Source organism: Ornithorhynchus anatinus, chromosome 3 (assembly GCF_004115215.2).
Source record: "Ornithorhynchus anatinus isolate Pmale09 chromosome 3, mOrnAna1.pri.v4, whole genome shotgun sequence".
Taxonomy (NCBI): domain Eukaryota; kingdom Metazoa; phylum Chordata; class Mammalia; order Monotremata; family Ornithorhynchidae; genus Ornithorhynchus; species Ornithorhynchus anatinus.
In genome coordinates, this window is record NC_041730.1 from 13049887 (window position 1) to 13075844 (window position 25958).

Genomic DNA, 25958 nt, shown 5'->3' on the forward strand with positions numbered 1-25958 from the left:
TGGGGATTGAGACTGTAAGTCCCATGTGGGACAACTAGAATACCTTGTAACCCCCCAGTGCTTAGAACAGTGCTTGGCACATAGTAAGTGCTTAACATATACCAACATCATCATGTGGGACAGGGACTGTTGGACCTGATTACCTTGTATCAACCACAGTGCTTCAAACAGTGTTTGGCACATGGTAAGTGCTTAAGAACTACCATAATTATCATTCTTCTTATTATAACTGGGTGCTAGAGAGGGGACGGTTAGGCACGTCAATGAGAGAGACACCAAGAGTTCTGGTGCTCCTTGTGGGTGGGGACCATGTCTGCCAACTCTCTTATATTGTTCTCTCCCAAGCGCTTAGTACAGTGCTCTGCACACAGTAAGCATTCAGTAAATATGACTGATTTATTGGTGCTCCCACGTTTTTATAGTATTTGTTAAGCACTTATTACAGACCATTATACTCAGGGGGTACCCAATATGTGACCATTCCTACTACTAACCTCGTAGTCCTCTGAAAACAGCAAGCCTGTTCTCCCTCTTTCCCTTTCTATCTCAGAGATGCTTTCTCTCCCCAAGCACGATCCTTCGCAGAAGGAGGGGAAGGTGTTACTCTATTTTGGGTTCTTTTTATGGGATGAGATCGATCAACCGCTTTTTAATTCTTAGCCACCGGAAAATTAAGCACACCACACCTAGTGTAAGAACTCTAATCCCGGGAGCCTCCACTCACAGCTAAATAAAACTCGGCCTAGAGAAAACAGCTATTCAAGAGCGCCGCCCTGTTTCTTTACGCAGGAGATCCTCAAAAGAGCCAAAACAGGGCGGTGTGAGCAATTCGGAAATCAAGCACGCGATTAAATATCAAAACCAGAGGTGAGACGATACGAGATCTCTAATGCAGTGCTCCAGCTCCACGAAGCTAGTTACTGACTGCGGGCTCACACGGAAAGACGTCATCAATATGGCACACGGCTGACGCTCGCTGCTGCATCTGGACTGAGCTCAGTGGTTTTTCTGAGCTGCCAGGCTGGTGTGGGTGTTTTAGAGAGAGAGAGAGAGAAATTGTGTGTGTGTAGATATGTGTGTTGTGTTTGTGTGTGTGTCGCACTTTGTCGTTACGCCTCAGAAGTGCTGAAATGAGAAGAAAATATGGGTAATTAGTGTCAAGTTTGAATCCCGTTTCAACGGCAAACCATCCTCTCCTGTTTTGGGTCCCATGGCAACGGTTCACTCTCCTACCTTGGGCAATGCGGGCCCTGGGTACAGAGGAAGACACAATGGGCCCAAGCCCCTTATAGGGCCACCAAAAACTGAATGATTTCCTACTGCAATTTAGGCCGCACACCTCACTCCTCTGATGCCTACCTACTGACTGTACCTCGATCTCGTCTAGCTCACCTCCGACTTCTCGCCCACGTCCTGCCTCTGGCCTGGAATGCTCTCCCTCTTTATCCAACAGCCAGTGACTTTCCCCATCTTCAAAACCTTACTGAAGGCACATCCCCTCCAAAAGAACTTGCCCGACTCATTTCCTCATTTCCTTTTCTCCCACTCCCTTCCGCATCGCCCTTGAACTTGGATTTGCACCCTTCATTCAACCTCACGGCACTTATGTACATATCCATAATGTATTTATTTTAATGTCTTCTTCCCCCCTAGACTGTAAAGTCACTGTGGGCAGGGAATGTGTCTACCAACTGTTATACTGACTGCTCCCAAGAGTGCTCTGCACACAGTAAGCGGTTAATAAGTACGATTGACGGGTTGATTGACTGAATCGTCACTATGGGGGCTGGGGAGGACTGTCAGGCTGAGAAGATGCCTTCACCTGATTGGCCCACCATCCTCGGCCCTCCCGGGAGCAGGAAGTCTGGCGGGTACCTTACTCTGAGCTTGACGCTGAGGTGGGATGGCTGCAGGGGCTCCTCTGACCACAGTGGGCAAGGACACTGTGGTACTTACTTGTCTTCATTCGAGGGGACCTTGCTCTCCACAAATGGGATTTCCTCTCGGTCTGTCTTCCCCACGACGAGGTGCCGCTTCTCCAGATTTATGACGCACTGAGAAAAGAAACAGGACCACACAACTGTCGGGTCCGGGGGTCGCCCCGGGACAGGACGCACGATCCTCCCCCGGAAGCATTGGGGACCGAGGAGGGCAGAGCTGCTCCTACCTTCAGGGATCGTAGTGTCTGTAATCCCAGAGACAGGGTTTTCTCGTTATCGTCTGGAGAGAAAAAGGATAGAAGAGCATTATAATGCATGTTTGAACGCTTCCCCAAGGGCTGACCGGCACATATGATCCCCTGAGGATTCCTCATATCTTCTGAGGAAGGGGGCCCCCCTGGCCTTTTCAGCTCTTCCACTTGCCTGCTGGGTGAACTTGGGCAAACTGCTTAACTTCTCCGTGCCTCAGTTTTATCTTGTATGTGAAAAGGGAGATTAAACGCCTGTTGTCCTTCCCCCTTAGCCTGTCAGCCCCGGATTATCTTCTATTTACCCCAGCACTTAGTACCTAAGTGCCTGGCACATAGTGACAGGGGAACGGCTGCCTTGACAGAGGAAGTGATTAGTCAGTCCCCTTGGTCCCTGGCTGGCCCGCAGTCAGCAGGGCAACAGAAACTCTCACCATTGGCTTCAAAGCCCTCAATCACCTTGCTCCCTCTTACCTCACCTCCTTTCTCTCTTTCTACAGCCCAGCCCACACACTTCACTCTTCTAACGCTAACCTTCTCACTGTACCTCGATCTTGTCTTTCTCACATCCTGCCTCTAGCCTGGAATGCCCTTCCTCCCCAAATCTGACAGACAATTACTCTCCCCTTCTTCAAAGCCTTAGTGAAGGCCCATCTCTTCCACGAGGCCTTCCCTAAGTCCCTCTTTCCTCTTCTCCCACTCCCTTATGTGTTGCTGTGACTTGCTCCCTTTATTCATCCCCCCTCCAAGCCCCATAGCATTTATGTACATATCTGTACTTTATTTATAATAATGTCTGTCTCCCACTCTAGACCATAAGCTCGTTGTGGGCAGGGCATCTGTCTATTATTTTGTACTCTCCCAAGTGCTTCGTAGAGTGCCCTGCGCATAGTAAACTCTCAATAAATCAGACTGAATGAACGATGGACTGAAAGAGGCCTCCGGGGGACCGGCTGGTCCCAGGGCTCTGACCTTTCCACTCACCAACGACAGCGGCCGAGCAGTCGAGGCGGAGCGAGCCCAGGGTGAGGGCCAGATGCTCGATTTGGCCAGTAACTCTGAGATGCCGGGGCAGGGAGGCCTTCTCCCCATCGTGCTTATAGGACTTGACATGCTCCTTCAGCCTGCAGCAGAGAAGGAAAGCCCAAACCCAGAGAGCCTGTCTGATTTGATTACCTCATTCATTGTTTTTCTAATCAGACATTCAGTCAATCATATTTATTGAATGCTTATTATATCTCGATCTTGACTATCTCCACGCCAACTTCTTGCCCACGTCCTGCCTCTAGCCCGGAATGCCCTCCCTCCTTGTATCTGACAATCACACTCCCCACCTTCAAAGCCTTATTGAAGACATATCTTCTCCAAGAGGCCTTCCCCCACTAAGCCCTCCTTTCCTCTTCTCGCACTCCCTTCGCAACCCGCTCACAGCCCCACAACACATTCCTATAATTTTATTTATATTAATGTCTGTCTCCCCTTCTAGACATTGAGGGCAGGGAATATGTCTACCAACTCTGTTATATTGTACTCTGCCAAACACTTGGTACAGTGCCCTGCACAAAGTAAGTGCTCAATACGTATAATTGATTGCTTTATCTTGTATCTATCCCAGTGTTGAATACAGGGCTTGGCAAATAGTAAGTGCCTAATAAACACCACAATTATCATTATTGTTATTAGCATTTTTATTATCATTATTATCAGTCGAGGTCCACCCTGTCCAATCACTCTGAAGGACTCAAAGAGAAGAGAATCAATCGGGGTTGCCAGAAGGCTTTGAAAATGAGAAGAGTTGTGGTCTCTGCGTGAACTCAACTGGGCCAGGCATATCGTTGCCCTTTATGAGGAAATATTTTAGACCGTGAGCCCCACAAGGGACCTTGGCTAATTCCCAACTGTATATCCCTTCCCAGAGCTTAGTACAGCGTGTTGCACAGAGTAAATACTTCATAAATACTATTCCAACTACTACTGCTGATAGTGCTCACATTCCCCAAGTGAGATTGTAGCTGAAAATGCCACTGCAGACCAGGCCGTATAGACATCAGAGTCGATCAGAAGAAGAGAGTGACGCGACAGCAAATCATCGGACCAGGGAGTCCATCTACTCTTCGATCAGTCAACAACCTCTTCAACTCCATCTTGTCTTTACTGTGTTTAGCTGGACGGGTTTCTGTGGGCGGTCCATCTGTTTGTCGGTCTCTGTCTCTCAGCTCTACCTATTCCCCAGCCCTGCTCCCAACCATCTAGCTCATCACGGGCAGGGAACGTGTCCGCTAACTCCGTTGCACTGTACTCTCCCCAGCGCTTAGTACAATCAATCACCTGTATTTATTGAGCCCTTAATGTGTGCTGACCACTGTACTAAGCACTTGGGAGAGTACTATATAAAAGAGTTGGGAGACATGTTAACTACCCATGATGAGCTTGCAGTCTAGAGAGCACTGTCTAGTAATAATAATAATTATGGTATTTGTAAGTGCTTTCTACGTGCCAAGCACCGTTCTAAGCACTGGGGTACATACAAGCTAATCAGGCTGTCCCACGTGGGGCTCACAGTCTTAAGCTCCATTTTACAGATGAGGTCACTGAGGCACAGATAAGTCAAGTGGCTTGCCCAAGGTCACACAGCAGACAAGTGGTGAAACCGGGATCAGAACCCACGTCCTCTGACTCCCAATCTGACTCTAGCACAATCTAGTACAGTGCTCTGCACATAGTAAGGGCTCTGAAGTGGTACTTTCCCGCGGGAAAAACTCTGCTGACAGATTGACTGATGCCAAGTCAACATCCGTGCCAAGTCCCCTCACCCATCACCAGTTCAAATTAAACGTGCAATGGCTAAGATGCTCAGCTTTCCCCACTGGGCCCTCCTAATGGCTAATTTTTTTTTAATGGTGTTTGTGAAGCCCTCACTATGTGCCACACACTATACTAAGCACTGGGGTAGATATAAGCTAATCTTGTTGGACACAATCCATGTCCCTCATGGGGCTCACAGTCTTAATCCCCATTTTACAGATGAGGTAACTGAGGGAGAGAAGTTGTGACACAGCAGACAAGTGGAGGAGCTGGAATTAGAACCCAGGTCCTTCTGACTTCCGGGCCGGTGCCATAACCGCTAGGCCATGCTGTTTCTCCATCAGGGGTTGCTCTCTCACTCTGATTCCATGGGCACTCACCACCTCACTGAATACTCCAATTCCAAATAGCTTGAGCAAAGACTTGAAGCTCCTTTAGGTCAAGAAATGGGCATTTTGCCTCTTTTTTAATGCTATTTGTCAAGCACTTACTATGTGCCGGGTATTGTACTAACTACTAGGATAGGTACAAGTTAATCAGGTTGGACCCAATCTACATCTCACATGGGGCTCACAGTCTTCACTTCCATTTTATTGATGAGGTAACTGAGGCAAAGAGAAATGAGGTAATTTGCCCAAGGTCACACAGCAGACAAGTGGCAGAGCCAGAATTAGAACCCAAGTCCTCCTGACTCCCAGGCCCATACTCTATCCACTAGCCCATGCTGCTTCTCTATTATTAGGAGATGCAGACCGTGCCTGTCTGACTCTCTGTCTAGAGACCGGCTCAGGACGATAAGTGGAGAGGGGCATTTAATCACTCCTTTTTGATGCTGTGATTGCGACAGTGAATATCACAGAGATAGATTTCTGAGTAACTGCATGAGGCGGGGGAGGCTAGAGGGAGGAAGGGGAGGAGGCTTGAAAACCATGAATACAAAGCTTGAAGTCAGTTATGTAAGCTGATGGAAATAGATACCATTGCGGCTATTATGAGCTGATGTGTAAATACATAATTATAGACATTTTAGTGTCAACACTTGTGATTTACCCAGCAGTTTCTAGTGAGCGCTGCACTTTCTCTGCCATTAGAGCCCAGCTAACAGAAAAGTAATTACAGAGTTTTAGAAGCGGTTATTAATTACTGTGGGGTGGAATGGTTCCTTGGAGACATTGCAATCTACGGCCTAATTATGTTCATAGATTTTTTTGCTTCCCAATATGCCATATGCCTCAGAAAGCCTCAGCCCCCATGACATAGGCTACAGCTTCTAATAGAGAAAAAACAGTCCAAAGGGAAAGAGCATTGTCTAGTGGCTAGAGCATGGGCTTGGGAGTGAGAAGGACCTGGGTTCTAATCCCGGCTGTGCCACTTTCCCCCTGTGTGTTCTTGGACAAGTCCCTTCGCTTCTCTGTGCTTCAGTTACCTCATCTGAAAAATGGGGATTAAGACTGTGAGCACCGTATGGAACATGGATTGGGTCCAACCTGATTAGTTTCTATCTATCCCTGTGCTTAATACAGTGCCTGGCACATAGTAAGTGCTTAATAAATATCATTTGAAAAAAAAAAAAAAACAAGCCAGAAAGGGGCCTATTTTTACCAGATCCCCCTGAACTGGGACCCAGAGAAGAAGGGCAACCTAGGAGCATCTTAAGGAAAGAATCCTAATTACATTTCCTTGGAGTTCCAAATAGCACAGGCTATGCTCCATTTCGGGAGGGGAAATAGTTAAACATTCTGTTGACTGGTTAATTATTTATCTCCCAGGCTGCATTAATCCACCCAAACTCAACCAATTTACCAATTATGAGGAAGCTCCTTTAGTTTTTGCTGTTGGTCTTTCCCAAGTCACCCACACCTGTTAGGGCCCAAAATTCCACACTCATTCAATCAGTCAATCCTATTTATTGAGTGCTTACTGTGTGCAGAACACTGCATTCATTCATATTTACTGAGCACTTATTACTACTAACAATAATAATAATGGTATTTGTTAAGCACTTACTATGTGCCAAGCACTGTTCTAAGTGCTGGGGTAGATACAAGGTAATCAGGTTGTCCCATGTAGTGCTCACAGTCTTAATCCCCATTTTGCAGAGGAGGTAACTAAGGCACAGAGAAGTTAAGTGACTTGCCCAAAGTCACAGCTGGTAAGTGGCAAAGCTGGGATTAGAACCCACTACCTCTGACTTCCTAAGCCTGGGATCTTTCCACTAAGCCACGCTGCTTCTCACTTACTGTGTGCAGAGCACTGTAATAATAATAATAATAATAATAATGATTATGGCATTTGTTAAGTACTTACTCCATGCCTAGCACTGTTCTAAGCACTAGGGTAGATACAAGGTAGAAGCAGCATGGCTCAGTGGAAAGAGCACAGGCTTGGGAGTCAGAGGTCATGGGTTCTAATCCTGGCTCCAGCACTTGTCAGCTGTGTGACTTTGGGCAAGTCACTTCACTTCTCTATGCTTGAGTTCCCTCACCTGTAAAATGGAGATGAAGACTGTGAGCCCCACTTGGGACACCCTGATCACCTTATATCCCCCCAGCGCTTAGAACAGTGCTCTGCACATAGTAAGTGCTTAACAAATACCTTCATCATCATCAGTTTGTCCCACGTGGGGCTCACTGTATTAAGTGCTTGGGAGAGTACAATAAGTAGACCTATTCCCTGCCCATAATGAGCTCGTGGTCTAGAGGCCCCCTCAGGAGTAGGAACCCCATTGGCTGGAATTCAGTAGTTTCCCAGACAGGGCACTGACTAGACTTCTCTACTCCTTCCAGACTGGCAAAGCCTTAAGTTTTGACTCCCCTCTCCTACACCCCGAGGCACCCCACCATCCCCCAGGATAGGGTTTCCATACAGAGATACGGCCCAGAAGTGAGCTGAAGCCCCCACTTATATGACACATTAATCCCTGACTCGGGCTACTTACCCTAATCTGTCTAAACAGGCAGAGGAGATGAGGTTATACTGACAGCCGGTGTCCACCACAGCTTTCAAATCCTTCCCAAAGCACTATGAGAGAAAACAGGCTATTTGACAGAAAGAGTAGCAAGCAAAGCCGAGAGAGGAAGAGAGACGGAAGGTAGCAGGAGGGCAATCATCTGTATCATTGGATCATACTATTTCTCCCCCACCGCTTAATGCTTGGGACCTAGTAAGAACTTAACAAGTACCACAATTATTATTATTAGCGAGGGAGAGAGCACGCTCTCTGGACCCTGACTTCTAAAGAGACATGACTCCGACACGCCCTGGACTTTTTGCCCATTGCTGAGGGAGCCGGAGGGAGAATACCTGGGCAAGAATCAGGTCGACGGGAGCCCCGTTCCCTGCTTGAGGATCCCCGAACCTGCAGAGAGGGTCTGCACAGAATCCACTGTCTTTGTCCCCAAGACACCGACCGGCAGAGCCGCTGGGACATTACCTGGCAGGACACCAGAATCATGTCCTCTTCCTCCACCTTCTTCAGCCCCTCAGGCTTCCCCTGGTGGCCCCTGGACGCCTTGTTGGCCGCTTCGCTCTTCGGGGCCCAAGGGGCCCGGTTCCGGAGCTTCGACAGGTTGGTCTCCATGAGGCGCCGCTGCAGAATGTTGTGCGGTTGCTTGAAGGGCAGGAAAAGCAGAGGAGCTTGATAAACCACCTTCCCCTCTGCACAGCCCCAGTTTCCTTCAATCAGAAATCAAGCCCTGGCTAAACTAGCAGGGGCCTAAAAGAAAGCAGGACCAAACTCACGGAAGTCGGGCAGCGAGCCGAGGAGAACCTGAATGTCGATAGCCTCCCCTTTCTATCCTCCGAGTGTTTGGCTTCTGGGGGAATCTCTCTCCAGGGAGTGTTCTGTGGAGAAGCTGCTTGCCTGTGGCTACTACTGTCAGCCCTCTTCCCCCGCATCAGGGGGGCTGATCTAAGCCCCCCTGGCCTCAGCAGGGATAGGCCAGTCATTGCAGCCGCCATGAGAGGGCCCTGTGTTGGGGGAGCTTGGGGATTGGCTCTATTTGTTGCTGAACTGTACTTTCCAAGCGCTTAGTACAGTGCTCTGCACACAGTAAGCGCTCAATAATGAATGAATGATTGAATGAAGCTAAAGGGGAGGGGCCTTGAGGTAGGTGGGTGGGCCCGATGCAGACTAGAACAGTAGGAACAGAATCCTCCTTCCGGTGCTGCGTGACCTTGGGCAAGTCACTTCCCTTCTCTGGGCCTCAGTTACCTTAGCTGTAAAATGGGGATTAAGACTGAGTGCCCCATGTGGGACATGGACTGTGTCCAATCTGACTAGCTTCTATCTACCCCAGTGCTTAGAACAGTGCCTGGCACTAAAAAATAACAGGGAGAAACAGTGCCTAAAATACAACAAATAATAAAAACCAAATAGCTTTAAGCAATGAGGGCAGCCTAGGCCAGTAGTGGAGGCTTTGAGCACTTACCTAAGTCAATCAATCTATCAGTTGTATGTATTGAGTGCTTACTGTGTGCAGAGCACTATACTAAGAATTGGGAGAGTACAATACAACAGAGTTGGTAGACACGTTCCCTGCCCACACTGAGTTTACAGTCTAGACAACCCAGGAAAGTCCAGGCAAACCCAGGAGCTGCCTCCTAAAGTCACCCCGAAGGGGAACAACTGGCCAGTTACCCTCTTCCTGCTCCCAGGATCCCCAAGGAAAGACCAGCTTAGCACAATTTATTATTAAGATTAATGTCTGTCTCCCCTTCTGGACTGTAAGCTCATTGTGGATAGGCACATGTCTGTTATTCTATTGTATTGAGAGCTCATCTCTTCCATCCTATAGCCTGCAAACATTGTGGCACCTTCCTCATCCCAGACGGAGCAGGATGTGTCTTCCTCTTCCTTGACAAAAGGATGGTTCCCACCACCCCCCGCCACCCCAGTCTCCCTAGTTGGGAATGGTCGCGGCTAAGGGAAAGAAAGTTGGGAGGACCTCAAAGATGGGAACAGACAGACCCATGATCCCAGGAAGGCACCAGGGCTAAGTGGACAGGTGGAGGGTGGGAAATCAGAACTTGACTTTGGAACAGGAGCCATGATTGCCCGTAACCTATATGACAGTGAGATGATTGAGCATAATAATCATAGCAGTAATTATAATTGTGGCATTTGATATGCTCTTTCTATAATATTAATAATTGTATTTTTTAAGCACTTACTATGTGCCAAGCACTGTTCTAAGCACTGGGGTAGATACAAGGTAATTAGGTTGGACACAATCCGTGTCCCACATAGGGTTCATAATCTTGATACCCATTTTACAGATGAGGTAACTGAAATGTAAGCACTGTACTAAGTGCTGTATTAAGCACTGGGGTAGATACAATACAATCAAAAAGGAGACAGTCTGTCTTAAAAGGGGCTCACAGTCTAAAGGAGAGGGGCAATAGGTATTTACATCCAATTTTACAGATGAGGGAACTGAGGCACTGAGAAGGTGAGTTCATTCACTCATTCATTCATTCAATTGTATTTAGTGAGCACTCACTAAGCGCTTGGGAAAGAAAACGAAAACAATAAACAGACATATTCCTGCCCACAATGAGCTCACACTCTACAGGGGGAGGCAGACATTATTATAAATAAATACATAGCTAAATAAATACATAAATTACAGATAGATACAGATATATACATGTGTGTTTTGGGGGTGGGAGGGAGAATGATCGAAGGAGCAAGTAAGAGTGGCATAGAAGGAAGTGGGAGAAAAGGAGAGGAAGGCTTAGTCAGGGAAGGCTTCTTGGAGGAGCTGTTCCTTCAGTAAGGTTTTGAAGTCAGGGAGAGCAATTATCTGTCTAATATGAGGAGGGAGGGCATTTCAGGCCAGAGGTAGGAGGTGGGAGAGAGGTCGGCGAACTCTCACAGAGGTAAGTGATGGGGCCAGGCCACACAACCGAGCCTGTAGTAGAGCTGGGATTAGAATCCAGGTCTTCTGATTCCCAGACTCATACCCTTCCATGAGGCAACACTGCTTCTCAGCACACTTGAAAATAAACTGGATGCGGCCAAAGCTGATTTTAAATGTGCGTTTTCTCTGGATGAAAGGGATAGGACACTTTGAGTGAAAGTGTGAGACTGCGTTGGTGGGAAAAGGAACACGTAGAGACTATCTTCTGCCCCTTGTCTGTGAAGTAGTGTGGCTTAGTGGATTGAGCACAGGCCTGGGAGTCAGAGGACCTGGGTTCTAAACCCGGCTCTGCCACATAACTGCTGTGACCTTGGGCGAATCACTTCACTTCTCTGGTCCTCAATTACTTCCTCTGCAAAATGGGATTGACTGTGAGCCCCTTGTGGGACAGGGACTGTGTCCATACTGATGAACTTGTATCTACCCCAGTGCTTAGAAAAGTAAGCACATAGTAAGTGCTTAACAAGTACCATAGTAATAATAATACTAATAAGCATGTAAACTCCTAGGAACCCTAGGCCACCTAAGACTTTCACTTCTCTTGACTGTTAATTTTGGGTAAATTTTTACCTGGAAGAAATTATAATATAGTGCAAAACTCTGTATAAGCCTAAGCTTATACCTGTTCACCCTCCTAGTTAGGCTGCGAGCCATGTGTGGGACAGTACAGTGCCGGGCACATAGTAAGCACTTAACAAATACTATTATGGTTATTATTATTATTATTTTATTATAGTCTTCTAGACTGAAAGCTCATTGTGGGCAGGGAACGTCTCCTAACTCTGTTATATTGTACTCCCCCAAGCACTTACTACACAGTAAGTGCTCAAAGAAATGCCATCCGTATCACTGATGATATGTTACGCTTGATTAGCATCCACAAGGCTGAGCCAGGGTGACTCAGGCCTGCCAGTCCAGGGTCACAGTGGAGCTGCCCTGTGTAATTTGGGGGTGCTGAAAGCTTACAGGAAAAGATGCAAGGGACACAAATAATCTCCCCCAAATAATTCTGCAGCCCCCAAGACAACCAGTTTGGCACTCACTGAACCTGCCATGCTGGAGCTTTTTTAAAGGAAGGTGTGGGGAGGGGGCAGAGGCAGGGGAGGAGTATGCGCATGTGTGTAGAAGATGCATGCATATACTCGCATTTTGAACGAGGTGTGAATGAGTGAATGTGTGTATGTGTGGGCAGGAAGAAGAAAACAGGCCATGGAGAGGATGTCAGCTGGAGAGAGAGAAAACACTGCCCATTTTCCAACTCCTTTGATGAGCCTCCTCCCACCTCTGCCACCCATTTTCATCCCTCGCTTTTATTCTGGCTATTTAAGTTCGCCAGTGCCGGCTGGTTGGGAACATTGCTTCCAGCTGAGCGGAGGGGAGGAGGACCTTCCCCAGGGAAGCAGGATGGGGGCAGAGGGAAAAGGGTGAAGATATGTATATATCTGTTTATAGCTGTAATTTATTTATCTATGTATTATATTAATGTCTGTCACCACCTCCAAACTGGGAGCTCACTGTAGGCAGGAATGTGTCTGTTTCTTGTTATTCTGTACTCTCCCAAGCGCTTAGTACAGTGCTTTGCACACAATAAGAGCTCAATAAATCCTATCAAATGAATGAAAGTGAAGCAGATCTGTCTTCCTCCCCGATACCAGCGGACCTGATCCCATCTGCTGGCATCAGCAGAACTCCGTGGCTCAGTGGAAAGACCCCGGGCTTGGGAGTCAGAGGTCATGGGTTCGAATCTCTGCTCTGCCACTTGTCAGCTGTGTGACTGTGGGCAAGTCACTTAACTTCTCTGTGCCTCAGTTACCTCATCTGTAAAATGGGGATTAACTGGGAGCCTCACGTGGGACAAACTGATTACCCTGTATCTACCCCAGCGCTTAAAACAGTGCTCTGCATAAAGTAAGCGCTTAACAAATACCAACATTATTATTATTAACTCCAGGGATGGGTCTGAGGGGGCCTGGCTGTCCAGAGGGGGCCTGTCGACTGACACCCATCCTACTGGCTGGCTGACTTTCCTGTATGGCGTAGTGGCTAGAGCACGGGCCTGGGAGTCAGAGGTTCTAATCCCGGCTCTGCCACTTGTCTGCTGTGTGACCTTGGGCAAGTCGCTTCACTTCTCTGGGCCTCAGTTACTTCATTTGTAAAATGGGGATTGAGACTGAGTCCCACCTGGGACAGGGACTGTGTTCAGACTAATTTGCTTGTACAGTGCTTAGTACAGTGCCTGGTAAGTGCTTAACAGATACCATAATTATTTTTATTGTTATTATCATTTCCACCAAGTGATTCCCACCCATCCCATACTTTCAGCCACCAGCTGGGGCTGCTTTGTGGGGATCATGTCTTCCTCTAGTAGCCCTTTCTCGGTTCCCTCTTTGGGTCAGGCTGAGAAATAGCGTGGTTTAGTGGATTGAGCACAGGCCTGGGAGGCAGAAGGACATGGGCTTTAATCCCCGTTCTACCACATGTCTGCTGGGTGACCTTGAGTAAATCACTTAAATTCTCTATGCCTCATTTCTCTCATCTGTAAAATGGGGATTAAGAGTGTGAGCCCCACATGGGACAGGGTCTGTGTCCAACCTAATCAACTTGTATCTACTCCAGAACTTAGAACAGTGCTTGGCACATAGTAAGCATTTAATAAGTACCATATTATTATTACTATTATTATTATTGAATAGCAGCATTTACTGAGCACCCACTGGGCATGATGCAATCTACTAAGTACTTGGGAAGTTCAAAATAAAGGCATGATATATTCCCTGCCCACAAGATTTCAAAAGTCCAGCCCACCAAAACATCTTCTCCATCTGCCTTCCTCTCCTATGGCTTAGTGGAAAGAGTTTGACAGTGGGGACCAGGTCCTAATTTCAGTTCTGGACCTTAGGCAGGTCACTTAACCACTCTGGGACTCAGTTTCCTCAACTGTAAAATGAGGATGAAACCGCTGTCCCTCCTGCTTGGGACAGAAACTGTGTCTGATCTAATGAGCTTGTATTTAGCTCAGTGATTTCACATAAGCTTGCTGTGTTACACTTGCCCGAGATGAGTGAGAGAGTGACTTGTTTTTCAACTAAGATTGGGCATTTGGAGGCTATCAAGAGAGCACATGCCTCTAAGGTCCCCAAACCCATGGGGTAGGCATTCCTCCAAAAAAATTATTTTCACCCCAGACCTACTTGTTCATACAAGGCAGGCAGTGAAGGAACCAAAGGCCAATCCCCACAAAAATCCTGTCCTTCAGATGCAGGATCCAGTCAGAAAAGCAGCATGGCCTAACGAAAAGAGCCCAGGCCTGGGAGTCAGGAGTCATGAGTTCCAATCCCGGCTCTGCCATTTGCTTGCTGTGTGACCTTGGACAGGTCACTGAACTTCTCTGGGCTTCAGTTTTCTCATCTGTAAAATGGGAATTCAATACCTCTTCTCCCTCCTACTTAGACCATAAGCCCCCTGAGGGACAGGGACTGTGTCTGACCTGATTGTCTTGTTCCTACCTCAGCACTTAGTACAGTGCTTGGCCCATGGTAAGCCCTTATTATTATTATCAGCCAACTCAGGGTTTAACCACAAGATTGGCACGCTGGTATACTGCTGACATCTTCCTTCCAAACACCCTCCCAGGGAAGATGCAGTAAATGGATGGGACAAAATCCCTGCCCAGAATTTACTCTGTGGCCACTGTCTGTTCTTGTATCCAACGGTTCTGTGAGAAGCAGTGTGGCTTAGTGGAAAGAGACCGGGCTTGGTAGTTAGAAGTCATGGGTTCTAATCCAGTCTCCGCCATTTGTCAGCTGTGTGATTTTGGGCAAGTCACTTAGCTTCTCTCTGCCTCAGGTACCTCATCTGTAAAATGGGAATTAAGATTGTGCGCCCCTCGTGGGGCAACCTGCTTACCATGTATCTAACCCAGTGCTTGGCACATAGTAAGCACTTAACAAATACCATAATTTTTTCTTTTCTCTTCCTCATCCTATGGCTCCTGACCTGGAATCTGCAGGTATCTAAAAGCTATCACCACACATCCCAAGACCTGATTTTCAGTTCTGACCATGCACTTTTGATTCTGCCTAACTTCCTGCAGTCCAGGTTCTCTTTCCAAAATAGAGAAGCAGTGAGGTCTAGTGGAAAGAGCCCAGGCTTGGGAATCAGAGGACCTTGGTTCTAATCCCAGCTCCACCACTTGTCTATGTGACCCTGGGCAAGTCACTTCACTTCTCTGGGCGTCAGTTCCCTCATCTGCAAAATGGAGATTCAATAACTGTTATTTCTCCTACTTAGACTCTGAGCCCCATGAAGGACCTGATTATCCAGCATCTTCTCCAGCACTTAGTACAATGCCTAACACCTAGAAAGCACTAAACAGATACTATGATTTGCTAGATTATTACTGGATCTAGCCTGCTTGATCTCATGTCAAATCGTTTAGACTGTGAGCCCATCACTGGGCAGGGATTGTCTCTATCTGTTGCCAAATTGTACATTCCAAGTGCTTAGTACAGTGCTCTGTACCTAGTAAGCGCTCAATAAATACTATCGAATGAATCAATGTCCTAGACAGTCCTGGTTCTCCTGGGCTCCCCTGCTGAAACTAAGCTAGCCATGTTGGCTCATCCTTCCCCTTCTAACCTGGAGGTGGCCAGTCCCTTTCTACTTCCCTCCACTTCTAACTCTCAGAAAATACTCCTGAGCCTAGTTGAGGGCTAGAAGGAGCTGGGAATTACTTGAGGACACAGTTCCAACCCAGAGCTGGCAGACTGGAAATCTGGCAACGTGGGTGGCTGCAGTCACGTCGGGTGGGGGTGGCTTCAGGCTTCTCAATCTGGCACTTAGCACAGATGTGCCCTTTTCCACCAGGCCATATGCGGTGTGGGGGTTGGGGGAAGGTGGGGGCGCAGACCAGGACCCCATTTCACCAGCAGGGAACTGTAGAACAACAGAATCTCTGGGGGGAAAGGCAACTCTGACTCACTTCTCTTCCTTCCCCCTTGCCTTCAGGCAGCCCTGATCCTAAGCCAGCCCTGGCCAGGGAAGTCTTCCCTGTGCTGAAGGGTCTCTAAGAAAAGTCACCCCCATTGCCATCCCACACCCCCACAATTCTTACAGCCGAGTAGGTCCGATTCAGGGGTCTCCTCCATCCCTCCTTCAAAACCACCTAAGCAAGCAAAAGGTTTTCAACCACGAACAGGCAGAGGCCTCTGCTCTGAACCCCACAAAGACACCATGAGCTCAGTCAACTAGAACTGTGGTCCACGTTCAGGCCAGAGCTCTGACCTCCTTTCTGTAAGACCGGTCAGTCGGTCATTCAGTCAGTCAGTCAATAGCATTTATTGAGCACTTACTGTGTGCAGAGCATTCATTCATTCAATCGTATTCATTGAACATTTACTGTGCGGAAAGCACTGTATTAAGCACTTGGGAAAATACAATACAATAATAAAAAGACACATTCCCTGTCCACAATGAGCTTACAGTCTAGAGAGGGAGACAGATATTAATATAAATAAATAAATTACAGATATAGACATATCTGTGGAGGGCGGCTCTGTGGAGTGCGGGAATTGTCCCTAACCAGGAACTTCACAGCCACCATAAAGTGCCATGGAAGCCACAGACTGGACCTAGGAATTGACAGTGGAGCAAAAGCCCCTGGTAAGATTTTTTTTCCCTGGTATTTGTTAAGCACTTACTATATGCCAGGCACTGTACTAAGCACTGAGTAGATACAAGCTAATCACAGTTCCTATCCCACAAAGATAATAATAATAATAATAATGTTGGTATTTGTTAAGCGCTTCCTATGTGCCAAGCACTGTTCTAAGCGCTGGGGGAGACACAGGGGAATCAGGTTGTCCCTCGTGAGGCTCACAGTCTTCATCCCCATTTTACAGATGAGGGAACTGAGGCACAGAGAAGTGAAGTGACTTGCCCACAGTCACCAGACTGTGCTGGGATTCAAACTCATGAGCCCTGACTCCAAAGCCCGGGCTCTTTCCACTGAGCCACGCTGCTTCTCAAAGATCTCACAGTCTTAATCCCATTTTACAGATGAGGTAACAGAGGCACAGAGAAGTGCAGTGACTTGCCCAAGATCACCCAGCGGACAAGTGGCGGAGCCGGTATTAGAACCCAGGTCCTTCTGATTCCCAGGCTTGTGTTCTAACCATTAGGCTAAGGGACCTCTTTGCTGTGGTAATAGTTCTACTCAGGAACATCCGTTTTAAGGAATGCTCTTAATGGCTACCAGCTGACCTCCAAACCATTCAGGCAGGGGCAGAACACACGGGGTGCAGGTTCTTAAGACAAACCAGTCAGAATTAACCCCAAATTGGGAAGAAGCAATGGCTTTCTGCAGCTTCGCTCTCACCCCATCATTCATTCACCTCAGTGGCTTTTGAGTTCCTTGTCTGCTAAATTTGGAGACAGCAGTCATCAGAAGACTGCGCCAAACCAGAGACAAGACATGGAAAATCAGATTCACCGTCCACGCAGCTTCACACAAACCCTAGTGACATGAAGCTGCCAGCTCCAACCAGAATGTTCCAGGAGAATGGGGAAACAGCCTGCTGGGCTCTCGGGGCTTTCTTCCAGCGGGGCCAGGCCATGGTGAATGTGAATGGGCTGCACTGGGTAGGGGACAATGGGGAAGCATCTTGGCCTAGTGGATAGAATACAGGCCTGGGAGTCAGAAGAACCTGGGTTCTAATCTCAGCTCCACCTCTTGTCTGCTGTGTGGCCTTGGGCAAGTCACCTCACCTCTCTGGGTCTCAGTTACCTCATCTGTAAAATAAGGATTAAGTCTTGGAGCCCCAAGTGGGACAGGGACTGTGTCTGACCCAATTTGCTTGTATCTATCCCGGTGCTAGTATAGTGCCTGGCACATAAGGAGTGCCTAATAAATGCCACCACTATTATTATTACTACTACTATCATTATTATTCAAGTGAACAGGAAGCCAACTGGAATGAGGACCTAGCAGTGGCCTCCAAAGGGACCTGCATTCGAATCACCACCGAAGAATAACCTGAATCTCTGAAGAATGTCCCATTATTTTTATTGATTTATTTCATTTTTTCTAAAAGGAAAAGAGAATCTCCAGATGATCTGTAATTCTAGTTTCAGGCTAAAATAGGAAAAAAAAAATCTTTTCTTTTTTTTTTTCGGAGTTTGAGAGTCAGATTGAGGGATTGGAAGCTGGCCTTCCTGGCCCTTCTCCAAGAGACCATTCAGAAAACAAAACAATTTCTCAAGCGATCACACCACATTTTTCCCCGTCATCTCTAGAGGGTCTAAGATCGAAATCACTTTCATGCAGTACAGGGGCGGGAACAATTGACCCAAAAATAGCTGCTGAGATCCACTTGAACCCTGTGGAGGCTGCTTTAGTCTAATCTGCTCAGGGGGTGGACGATGGAATAGACCAGCCCCAAAAAGGCCAAGAAGAGGAAGCATTTTCTTGCCTTCACAGGTCAAGGGATCCCAGAAAGCCGGGACCCAGAGAAGAAAAATGAAACGATGCCATTTGGTCCAAAACAGCCCAAAAAAGGCAAGGTCTTACACATTGCCCATCCCCAGGATATTAATTATAATAACAATAATGTTGGCATTTGTTTAGCACTTACTATGTGCAGAGCACTGTTCTAAGCGCTGGGGTAGATACAGGGTAATCAGATTGTCCCACGTGAGGCTCCCAGTTAATCCCCATTTTACAGATGAGGTTACTGAGGCACAGAGAAGTTAAGTGACTTGCCCACAGTCACACAGCTGACAAATGGCAGAGCCAGGATTAGAACCCATGACCTCTGACTCCCAAGCCCGGGCTCTTTCCACTGAGCCACGCTGCTTCTCCAAATTATGGTGTTGGTTAGGCACTTACTATGTGCCAAGTGCTGTTTTTAGACCTGGGGTAAATATAAGGGAATCAGATTGGACACAGTCCCTATCTCACATGGGGCTCACAGTCTAAGTTGGAACGTAGGGAATTGAATCCCCTGTTTTATAGATGAGGGAACTGAGGCACAAAGATGTGACTTCCCAGGTTCACACGGCAATCAAATGGCAGAGCCCAGAGTAGAACCCTTGTCCTCTGACTCCCAGGCTCGTGATCTTTCCGCCAGGCCACGCCGCTAGTTTCAGCTCTGAAGCAAGGAAGTTTAGTGGCCAGTAGCAGTAGGTTGGGAGTCAGGAGCGCTAGATTCTAGGCCTAGCTCGGTCATTGCCCTCCTGTGTGACCTTGGCCAAATCACATATCCTCTCTGAGATTCCGTTTCCCCATCTGAATTGCCAGGAAGGTCGGGAGGACATGAAATAATTAATGTGAAAGGAATTGGGAAAATAAAAATGCCAAGTAACCCCAGGTGTAATTACTGACGCCAGAGCCCCTCTTGTAGGTTCCCAGAAGGCCTGGCAACATCTCAGGAACCAGGGAAAGGAAAATAATTTCCCTTCATTTTGTCCCCTCACAGGACAGTGGGGTAATATCCTCATGCAGTGGGTAGGAAACCCCACCTTGCTCATGAAATTCCACCAAATAGTCCTTTCATCGACATGGGAGAGATAAACATCATTCTTCTATCTGTGTCCTGACTTCCTCACTCATCCTTAAGGCTTCTAGGAATTAGGATAATTTTCCCTGCAAATCAGAAGGCTGGAATCTGAGCCTAAGAGGGTGATTAACCACTACCAAGACTGAACAGGAATAATAATAATGATGGTATTTATTAAGTGCTTACTATGTGCCAGGCACTGTACTAAGAGCTGAGTGGATTTTAGCAAATCGGGGTGGGCACAGTCCCTGTCCTACTTTGGGCTCACACTCTCAATCCCCCTTTTATAGATGAGGTAACGGAGGCACAGAGAAGTGAAGTGACATGCTCAAGGTCACAAGGCAGACAAGCAGCAGAGCCGGGATTAGAACCCATGACCTTCTGAACCTCAGGTCCGTGCTCTATCCACTGCCCCGTGCTGCTTCTCTAATCAAGAAGAAACAAGCCTCTGCTGCCACAGGCAGGTCTCGGTTAGATAAACCGAAGAAGCAGATGAACAAACTAGAGAAACAGTGTAGCTTAGTGGAAAGAGCACAGGCCTGGGAGTCAAAGGACCTAGGTTCTAATCTCGGCTCTGCCACTTCCCTGCTGTGTAATATTGAGCAAGTCGCTTATCTGTGGCTCGGTTTCCTCTTCTTTAAAATGGGGATCCAATACCTGCTCTCCCTCCTACTTAGATTGTGAGCTCCCTGTAGGACAGAAACTGCATCTGGCCTGCTCAACTTGCATCTATCCCGGCATTTAGAACAGTGCTCGACACATAGTAAGCACTTAACAAATGCCACTGTTATCATTATTTATAACAGAAGATTTTCTGGGCTAAGTGGTTTGAGAGCCTAGGGTAGGCTTCCATCTCCTCCTGGAAATCTTTGATTAATTCTCACCCTCCCAGTCTCATCAACCCAATGCTACCCTTAGCTTTAAAATATTTCATTCAAGCACTTGTATACTGCATATTTTTATCTGTATATATTGACACATTTTTATTCCTTGCAATTATTCATTCAGCTATTTCATCCTGATGCATTTGTGTTCCTTTCCATGATATTCTTGGTCTCTTTCCTGGTAAACAATTTTTGTCTGTCCACTCCATCAGGATGTAAGCTCCTAGAGGGCAGTGATCGTGTGTCTTGCTTCTGTTCTATTCTCCCAAACAGGGCAGTGTTTTTGGTGGCTGTGGGACCTCCTTCCCAGAAACCCTAACCCAGCCTGCATATGTTGCTGCTCTAATGCTAACCTCACTATGCCTCCATATCATCTAGCTCATCACAGACCCCTGGCCCACATCCTGCATCTGGCCTGGAACACCCTCCCTCCTCAAATCTGACAGACAATTACTCTCCCCTCCTTCAAAGCCTTAATGAAGGCGCATCTCCTCCAAGAGGCCTTCCCAGACTACATCCCCCTTTCCGTTTCTCTCACTCACTTCTGCATTGCCCTGACTAGCTCTCTTTGTTCATCCCTGCTCCCAAACCCACACCACTTATGTACATAGCTGTCATTTATTGATTTATATTAATGTCTGTCTCCCACAGCCCCTAGACTTTAAGGTTGTTGTGGGCAGGAAATGTGTCTGTTTATTGTTGCATTGTACTCTCCCAAGCGCCTAGTACAGTGTTCTGCACACAGTAATTGCTCAACAAATACGATTGAATGAACGAATGAATAAAAGGGTAGGGGCCCTCAACTGCTTGGGATGAAATCTCCCTGGAAACAGTCGGAGGACTTGGCTCTTGAAATGGTGAAAGTGGCCACACCGTTTCAGTGGGCACTCGATTTAAATGTCCTCTGGTGGTCCATGTGAGTTGACATGCTCTTTCCATTAGGCCACACTGCTTCTACATATCTCCCCCGACCTCCCCACCCCCCCAGACCGTATGCTCGTCGTGGGCAGGGAATGTGATGATTTATTGTTGTAATGTACTCTCCCAAGCACTAAGTACAATGCTCTGCACACAGTAAGCGCTCGATAAATATGACTGAATGAATGAGATGGTCTTGGGCCAGTCCAGTGCCAGAGGAACAGGGCCAGTATATAGGAGCACCCACAAAGAGGCCGACAACCCCAAGTCAGAATGAAAAACAAACAACAACAAAAAAAAACCCTAACGTAAAAGGAAACTACTAACGCAGCCCCCAACTCTCTGGAGCTAGTTGGGGTCTCCAGCTGCCCCGCTACTGATCCAGTGAATGGTGTCCCCCAGTCTTGGGAGATGTCAGGATGGGAACCCCAACTTCCCAAGGTCTGCATGGATCAAGGGGGCGGGGGGGTGACTTTTCCCCACAAAATGAATGCCCTGCTGACTCCCTGCCTCCAGCCATCCACTTCACTCCATGCCCCAGCCCACAGCCCAGGGAAGCCGGGGCCTGGCTGGGGATGACTTTCTATAGTTCACCAGTCCTGGACAACTTTCTGTCTTGGACCAGAAACCACGCATTAAACTGGGACTCGTCCTCGGGAGCTCTGGGTGAGCATGAGGCTTGTAATTCATTCACCATTCAGGACTGGACTGAACATTTAGTTCAAGTACGATTAGGGCAAGGTGGGCAGTGGTTGGGAGCATCACGGTTTGTTCCACAGCAACAATGTTCGTTCCACTGCCAATCCTCTTGGCAAAACCATATTCATTTGGTCCAGGTACTGCCTTGCCGGTTAGAACCCAGTACCAGGAACTGAGGCCTAAACGGTCAGGTCCCTCATGGCACAGCCAATCCACTCTCCTACACACTGAGACTGTTAAATTCATGACCTCCATGGCAGGAGGAGCCATTCCAAGTCAGATCTGAAGACCAGAAGGACTCTGCTTGTAAAGACCTCATCCTGCCAAAACCCGGCAGGTGTTTTTTCTTTAAAGAAAGCCACACTGTTTTAATGGGGTGGGGATAGGCACCTATGCTTGCTAGGGGTCTGTGAGGTTGGGGAAAGATGAAGGGGGGAGGTGGCTGAGCTCTGAAAGTGGCGTAAACATCAATGACCCAGGAAGGCCCGAGAGACCACTGAACCCAAAGCAATGTTCTCCTGACCATCACATGGCCCCAGAGCACTAACGTCTGAGAGGGTCAGGTCCTACTCTTTCTTCGGTCAGTGCCCTCCTCCAGAAGCTGGGGCTCAAGACCTTTTGTAGGAGGACAAAGCTATAGCCTCATATCAAGGGGTCAGTGGCCAACTGTGAATGAGACCCACCACTCTATCCTCTTCCTTCTGTGTTGCAAATACCCTTGATATTCATCCCACCCTCAGCCCCACAGGACTTAGTACTAATCTGTATTTTATTTTAATGTCTGTCTCCCCCTCCAGACTGTAAGCTCCTTCTGGCCAGAGAACACGTCTACCAACTCTACATCTTCACTGACTGTTATGTACTACACTCTCCCAAGCTCTCTGTATAGTGTTCTGCATGCAATAAGTCCTCAAAACATGCTATGGATTAATTAGTAAATTGAGCACCTGAGCTACCATCTGAAAGGACTGGATCTGAACTTTAGTTTAAACATACCTCTACATTTTGGGTTGGTTTTTTAGGCATCAAAAGCTAAGAAAGTGTTGCCCTCTCAGAGTTCCCTCCCTTTCACCCTAATAACCACCAGCAGCCGAAGTAAAAGTGACCACTCGTCCAATGTTTTTTAATGGTATTTGTTAAGTGCTCAATATGTAGCAGACATTGTACTGAACGTTGACGTGGATACAAGCAAATTGAATCAGATGGAGTCCCTGTCCCACATGGGGCTCACAGTCTTAGTTCCCATTTTACAGGCGAGGTAACTGAGCAGAGAAAAGGGAAGTGACCTGTCCAAGATGATGCGGTGGACCAGTGGCAAAGCTGGGATGAGAACCCAAGTCTTTCTGAGAAGCAGCGTGGCTCAGTGGCAAGATCATGGGCTTGGGAGTCAGAGGTCATGGGTTCTAATCCTGGCGCCGCCACTTGTCACCTGTGTGACTTTGGGCAAGTCACTTAACTTCTCTGTGCCTCAGTTACCTCATCTGTAAAATGGGGATGAAGACTGTGAACCCCACGTGGGACAACCTGATCATCTTGTATTCCCCCCAGCACTTAGAACAGTGCTTTGCACATAGTAAGCGCTTAACAAATGCCACCACCATTATTATTCTGAGCCCCAGGCCTGTACTCTAACCACTAGGGCACACCGCTTGCAACTGATCCGTCTGTCCCTGACAGGTAGTTTTACCACGTGCTGTCAGTGGCCGCTGAAAGAGGGGTAATATTGTCCGTCACGTCGGATGGGACCAGGCCAGTGTGGGGAAGGTTTGGATGGCTCTAGTGGGACGGTGTTGGTTAAGGGCAGCCCAGCTCCCATTCCCTCCTTCTCTTTCCTCACTGCGATTGCTAATTCACCCGAGGATCAATGGTGTTCGTTAATCCCTCGACACAGAAGACCTTTATAGCCGAGGAAGCCATGGAGCAGGAGAGCAGGAGTGTGTGTGTGTTGGGGGGAGGAATTCCCAGCTTTCTGGCAGAGAGAGATGAAGACTCAAAGCCAGCCAGAGACAACTCCCTGTAGACAAGAAACCTTTCTGCCCACTTGTTTATATTGTAGTCCCCAAGCGCTTACTACAGCGCTTTGGACATGGCAAGTGCTCAGTAAATACCATTGATTTCCCCTGTTTAGACTGTGAGCCTAATTGGGCAGGGAATGTCTCTCTTGCCCAACTGTACATTCCAAACACTTAGTACAGTGCTCTGCACATAGTAAGCGCTCAATAAATACTATTTGAATGAATGAATGGTGATGATGATGACAGCAGGAGACCCCCAAGGAGGTAGAGACCCCAAGAAAAATAATAACGATAATGATGTTGCCATTTGTTAAGCACTTACTATGTGCCAAGCACTGTTCTAAGCACTGGAGTAGATTCAAGGTAATCAGGTTGCTCCACATGGGGCTCAGAGAAGTGAAGTGAATTGCCCAAGATCACACAGCAGATAAGTGCTGGAGGCAGGATTAGAACTCATGTCCTCTGGCTCCCAAGCCCGGGATCTTTGTACTTAGCCACGATGCTTCTCAAGGAAGGAGGAGAGAGACTCTGAGGAAGGGAGAGACTCTGGGGGAGGGGAGAGATTCCAGGCAGGGGAGAGACTCCGGGGAGGGGAGAGACTTTTTTTTAATATTGATGCCTGTTGACTTGCATTAATGTCTGTCTCCCCCCTCCCTTTAGACTGTGCTCAATAAATAAGAGCTCAATAAATACGATTCAATGAATGAACCAGGCAGGAGGAGGAAGTGACCCGAGGGAGGGGAGAGACCCCAAGGAGGGAGAGACCCCCATGGAGGGGAGAGACCTTGGGGAGAGGAGAGACCCCGGGGAGGGAGAGACCCCAAGGAGGGAGAGACCCCGAGGAGGGGAGGAGACCCCATGGAGGGCAGAGACCTCCATGGTGGGGAGAGACTCCGGGGAAGGGAGGAGACCGCTGGAGGGTCTGTCCGGCGGTCTGGGTGGGTGGTCCCAGGGGTGGGGGGCGAGTGTCGGGGGTCCCTACCGTGTCCTTGGAGGTGCCCAGCTTCTTCAGCCCGTCCAGCGGGAGCAGGTCGGCGGAGTCCTTGTGCAGGAACTGCACGGCCTGCTTCATCCTCCGCTGCTGCCCGTGCTGCTGCAACTGCTGCTGCTGCTGCCCCTGCTGCTGCCCCTGCAGCTGCTGCAGCTGCTGCCGCTGCAACTGCTGGTGCTGGTGCTGGCGCTGGCGCTGGCGCAGGGAGGCGGCCTCCCGGGCCTCCAGCTCCTGCCGTCCTCCCTCCGTCAGCAGGCCCGAGTACAGCATCGCTCTGACCTTCACCCTCTGACCCTCTGACCCTCTGACCCTGCCCCTCTGCCCAGCCTCTGCCCCTCTGCCCTGCTCCTCTGTCCCTCAGCCCTGTCCCTCTGCCCCTTTGCCCTGCTCCTCTGTCCCTCAGCCCTGCCCTCCTGCCCCTCTGCCAAGCCTCTGCCCCTCTGCCAAGCCTCTGCCCCCCGCCAAGCCTCTGCCCCTCTGCCCCACTGCCCTGCCCCTCTGCCCAGCCTCTGGCCTTCTGCCCCTCTGTCCTGCCCCTCTGCCCCCCGCCCTGCTCCTCTGTCCCTCTGCCCTGCCCCTGTGCCGCTGTGCCCCCACCCGGCCCCGTGGTCGGCTGCCGGCGTCTCCTCCGGTTCCAAGCCTTTATAAGCGGGATCCCTGGTGACGTGGGCAGAGCGGGCGGGGCGCCAGCCAGGGCCCTCGGAGGGACGGACTGACGGACGGACGGACCCAGGTCCCCCCCTCCCTCCCCGCCGCCCAGCGGAGGCAGCAGAAGGGGTTGGGGAGGGGGCGACATCTCAAAGAGAAGCGACTCCCCTCCCAGAAGGGTCCCCCCGGGAGGGTCCCCCCAGGAGGGTCCCTCCACAAGCCTCGTCCCTCTTCGCCGCCCCAGGCTTTCCCCTCCCTCCCAAACCTGTGCACCCAAACCCTTCCATCCCAAACCTGCCCACCCAAACCCTTCCATCCCAAACCTGCCCACCGA

At 48.7% G+C, this 25958-nt stretch overlaps 1 protein-coding gene across 1 annotated transcript; it reads right to left on the minus strand.

Moving 5' to 3' along the window:
• Nucleotides 1-419: 419 nt before the first annotated feature.
• NRIP3 (nuclear receptor interacting protein 3) lies at nucleotides 420-25302 on the minus strand. Its single transcript, XM_029059312.1, has 7 exons — nucleotides 24968-25302; nucleotides 8427-8603; nucleotides 7932-8014; nucleotides 3173-3312; nucleotides 2168-2220; nucleotides 1957-2054; nucleotides 420-1125 (listed from the first exon to the last, which is right to left on the minus strand). The coding sequence occupies exons 1-7, from the start codon at nucleotides 25244-25246 to the stop codon at nucleotides 1110-1112; spliced, it is 846 nt and encodes a 281-aa protein (XP_028915145.1). The 5' UTR covers nucleotides 25247-25302; the 3' UTR covers nucleotides 420-1109.
• Nucleotides 25303-25958: the final 656 nt, after the last annotated feature.

Coding starts and splice junctions, on each gene's coding strand:
- NRIP3 (XM_029059312.1), bottom strand. CDS start 25,246: ATGCTGTACTCGGGCCTGCTGACGGAGGGAGGACGGCAGGAGCTGGAG. Junction 3,313..7,931: donor GCCTGTTTAGACAGATTAGG/GTAAGTAGCCCG, acceptor TCTCTGCTGCAG/GCTGAAGGAGCATGTCAAGT. Junction 2,221..3,172: donor CTGCTCGGCCGCTGTCGTTG/GTGAGTGGAAAG, acceptor TTTTCTCTCCAG/ACGATAACGAGAAAACCCTG.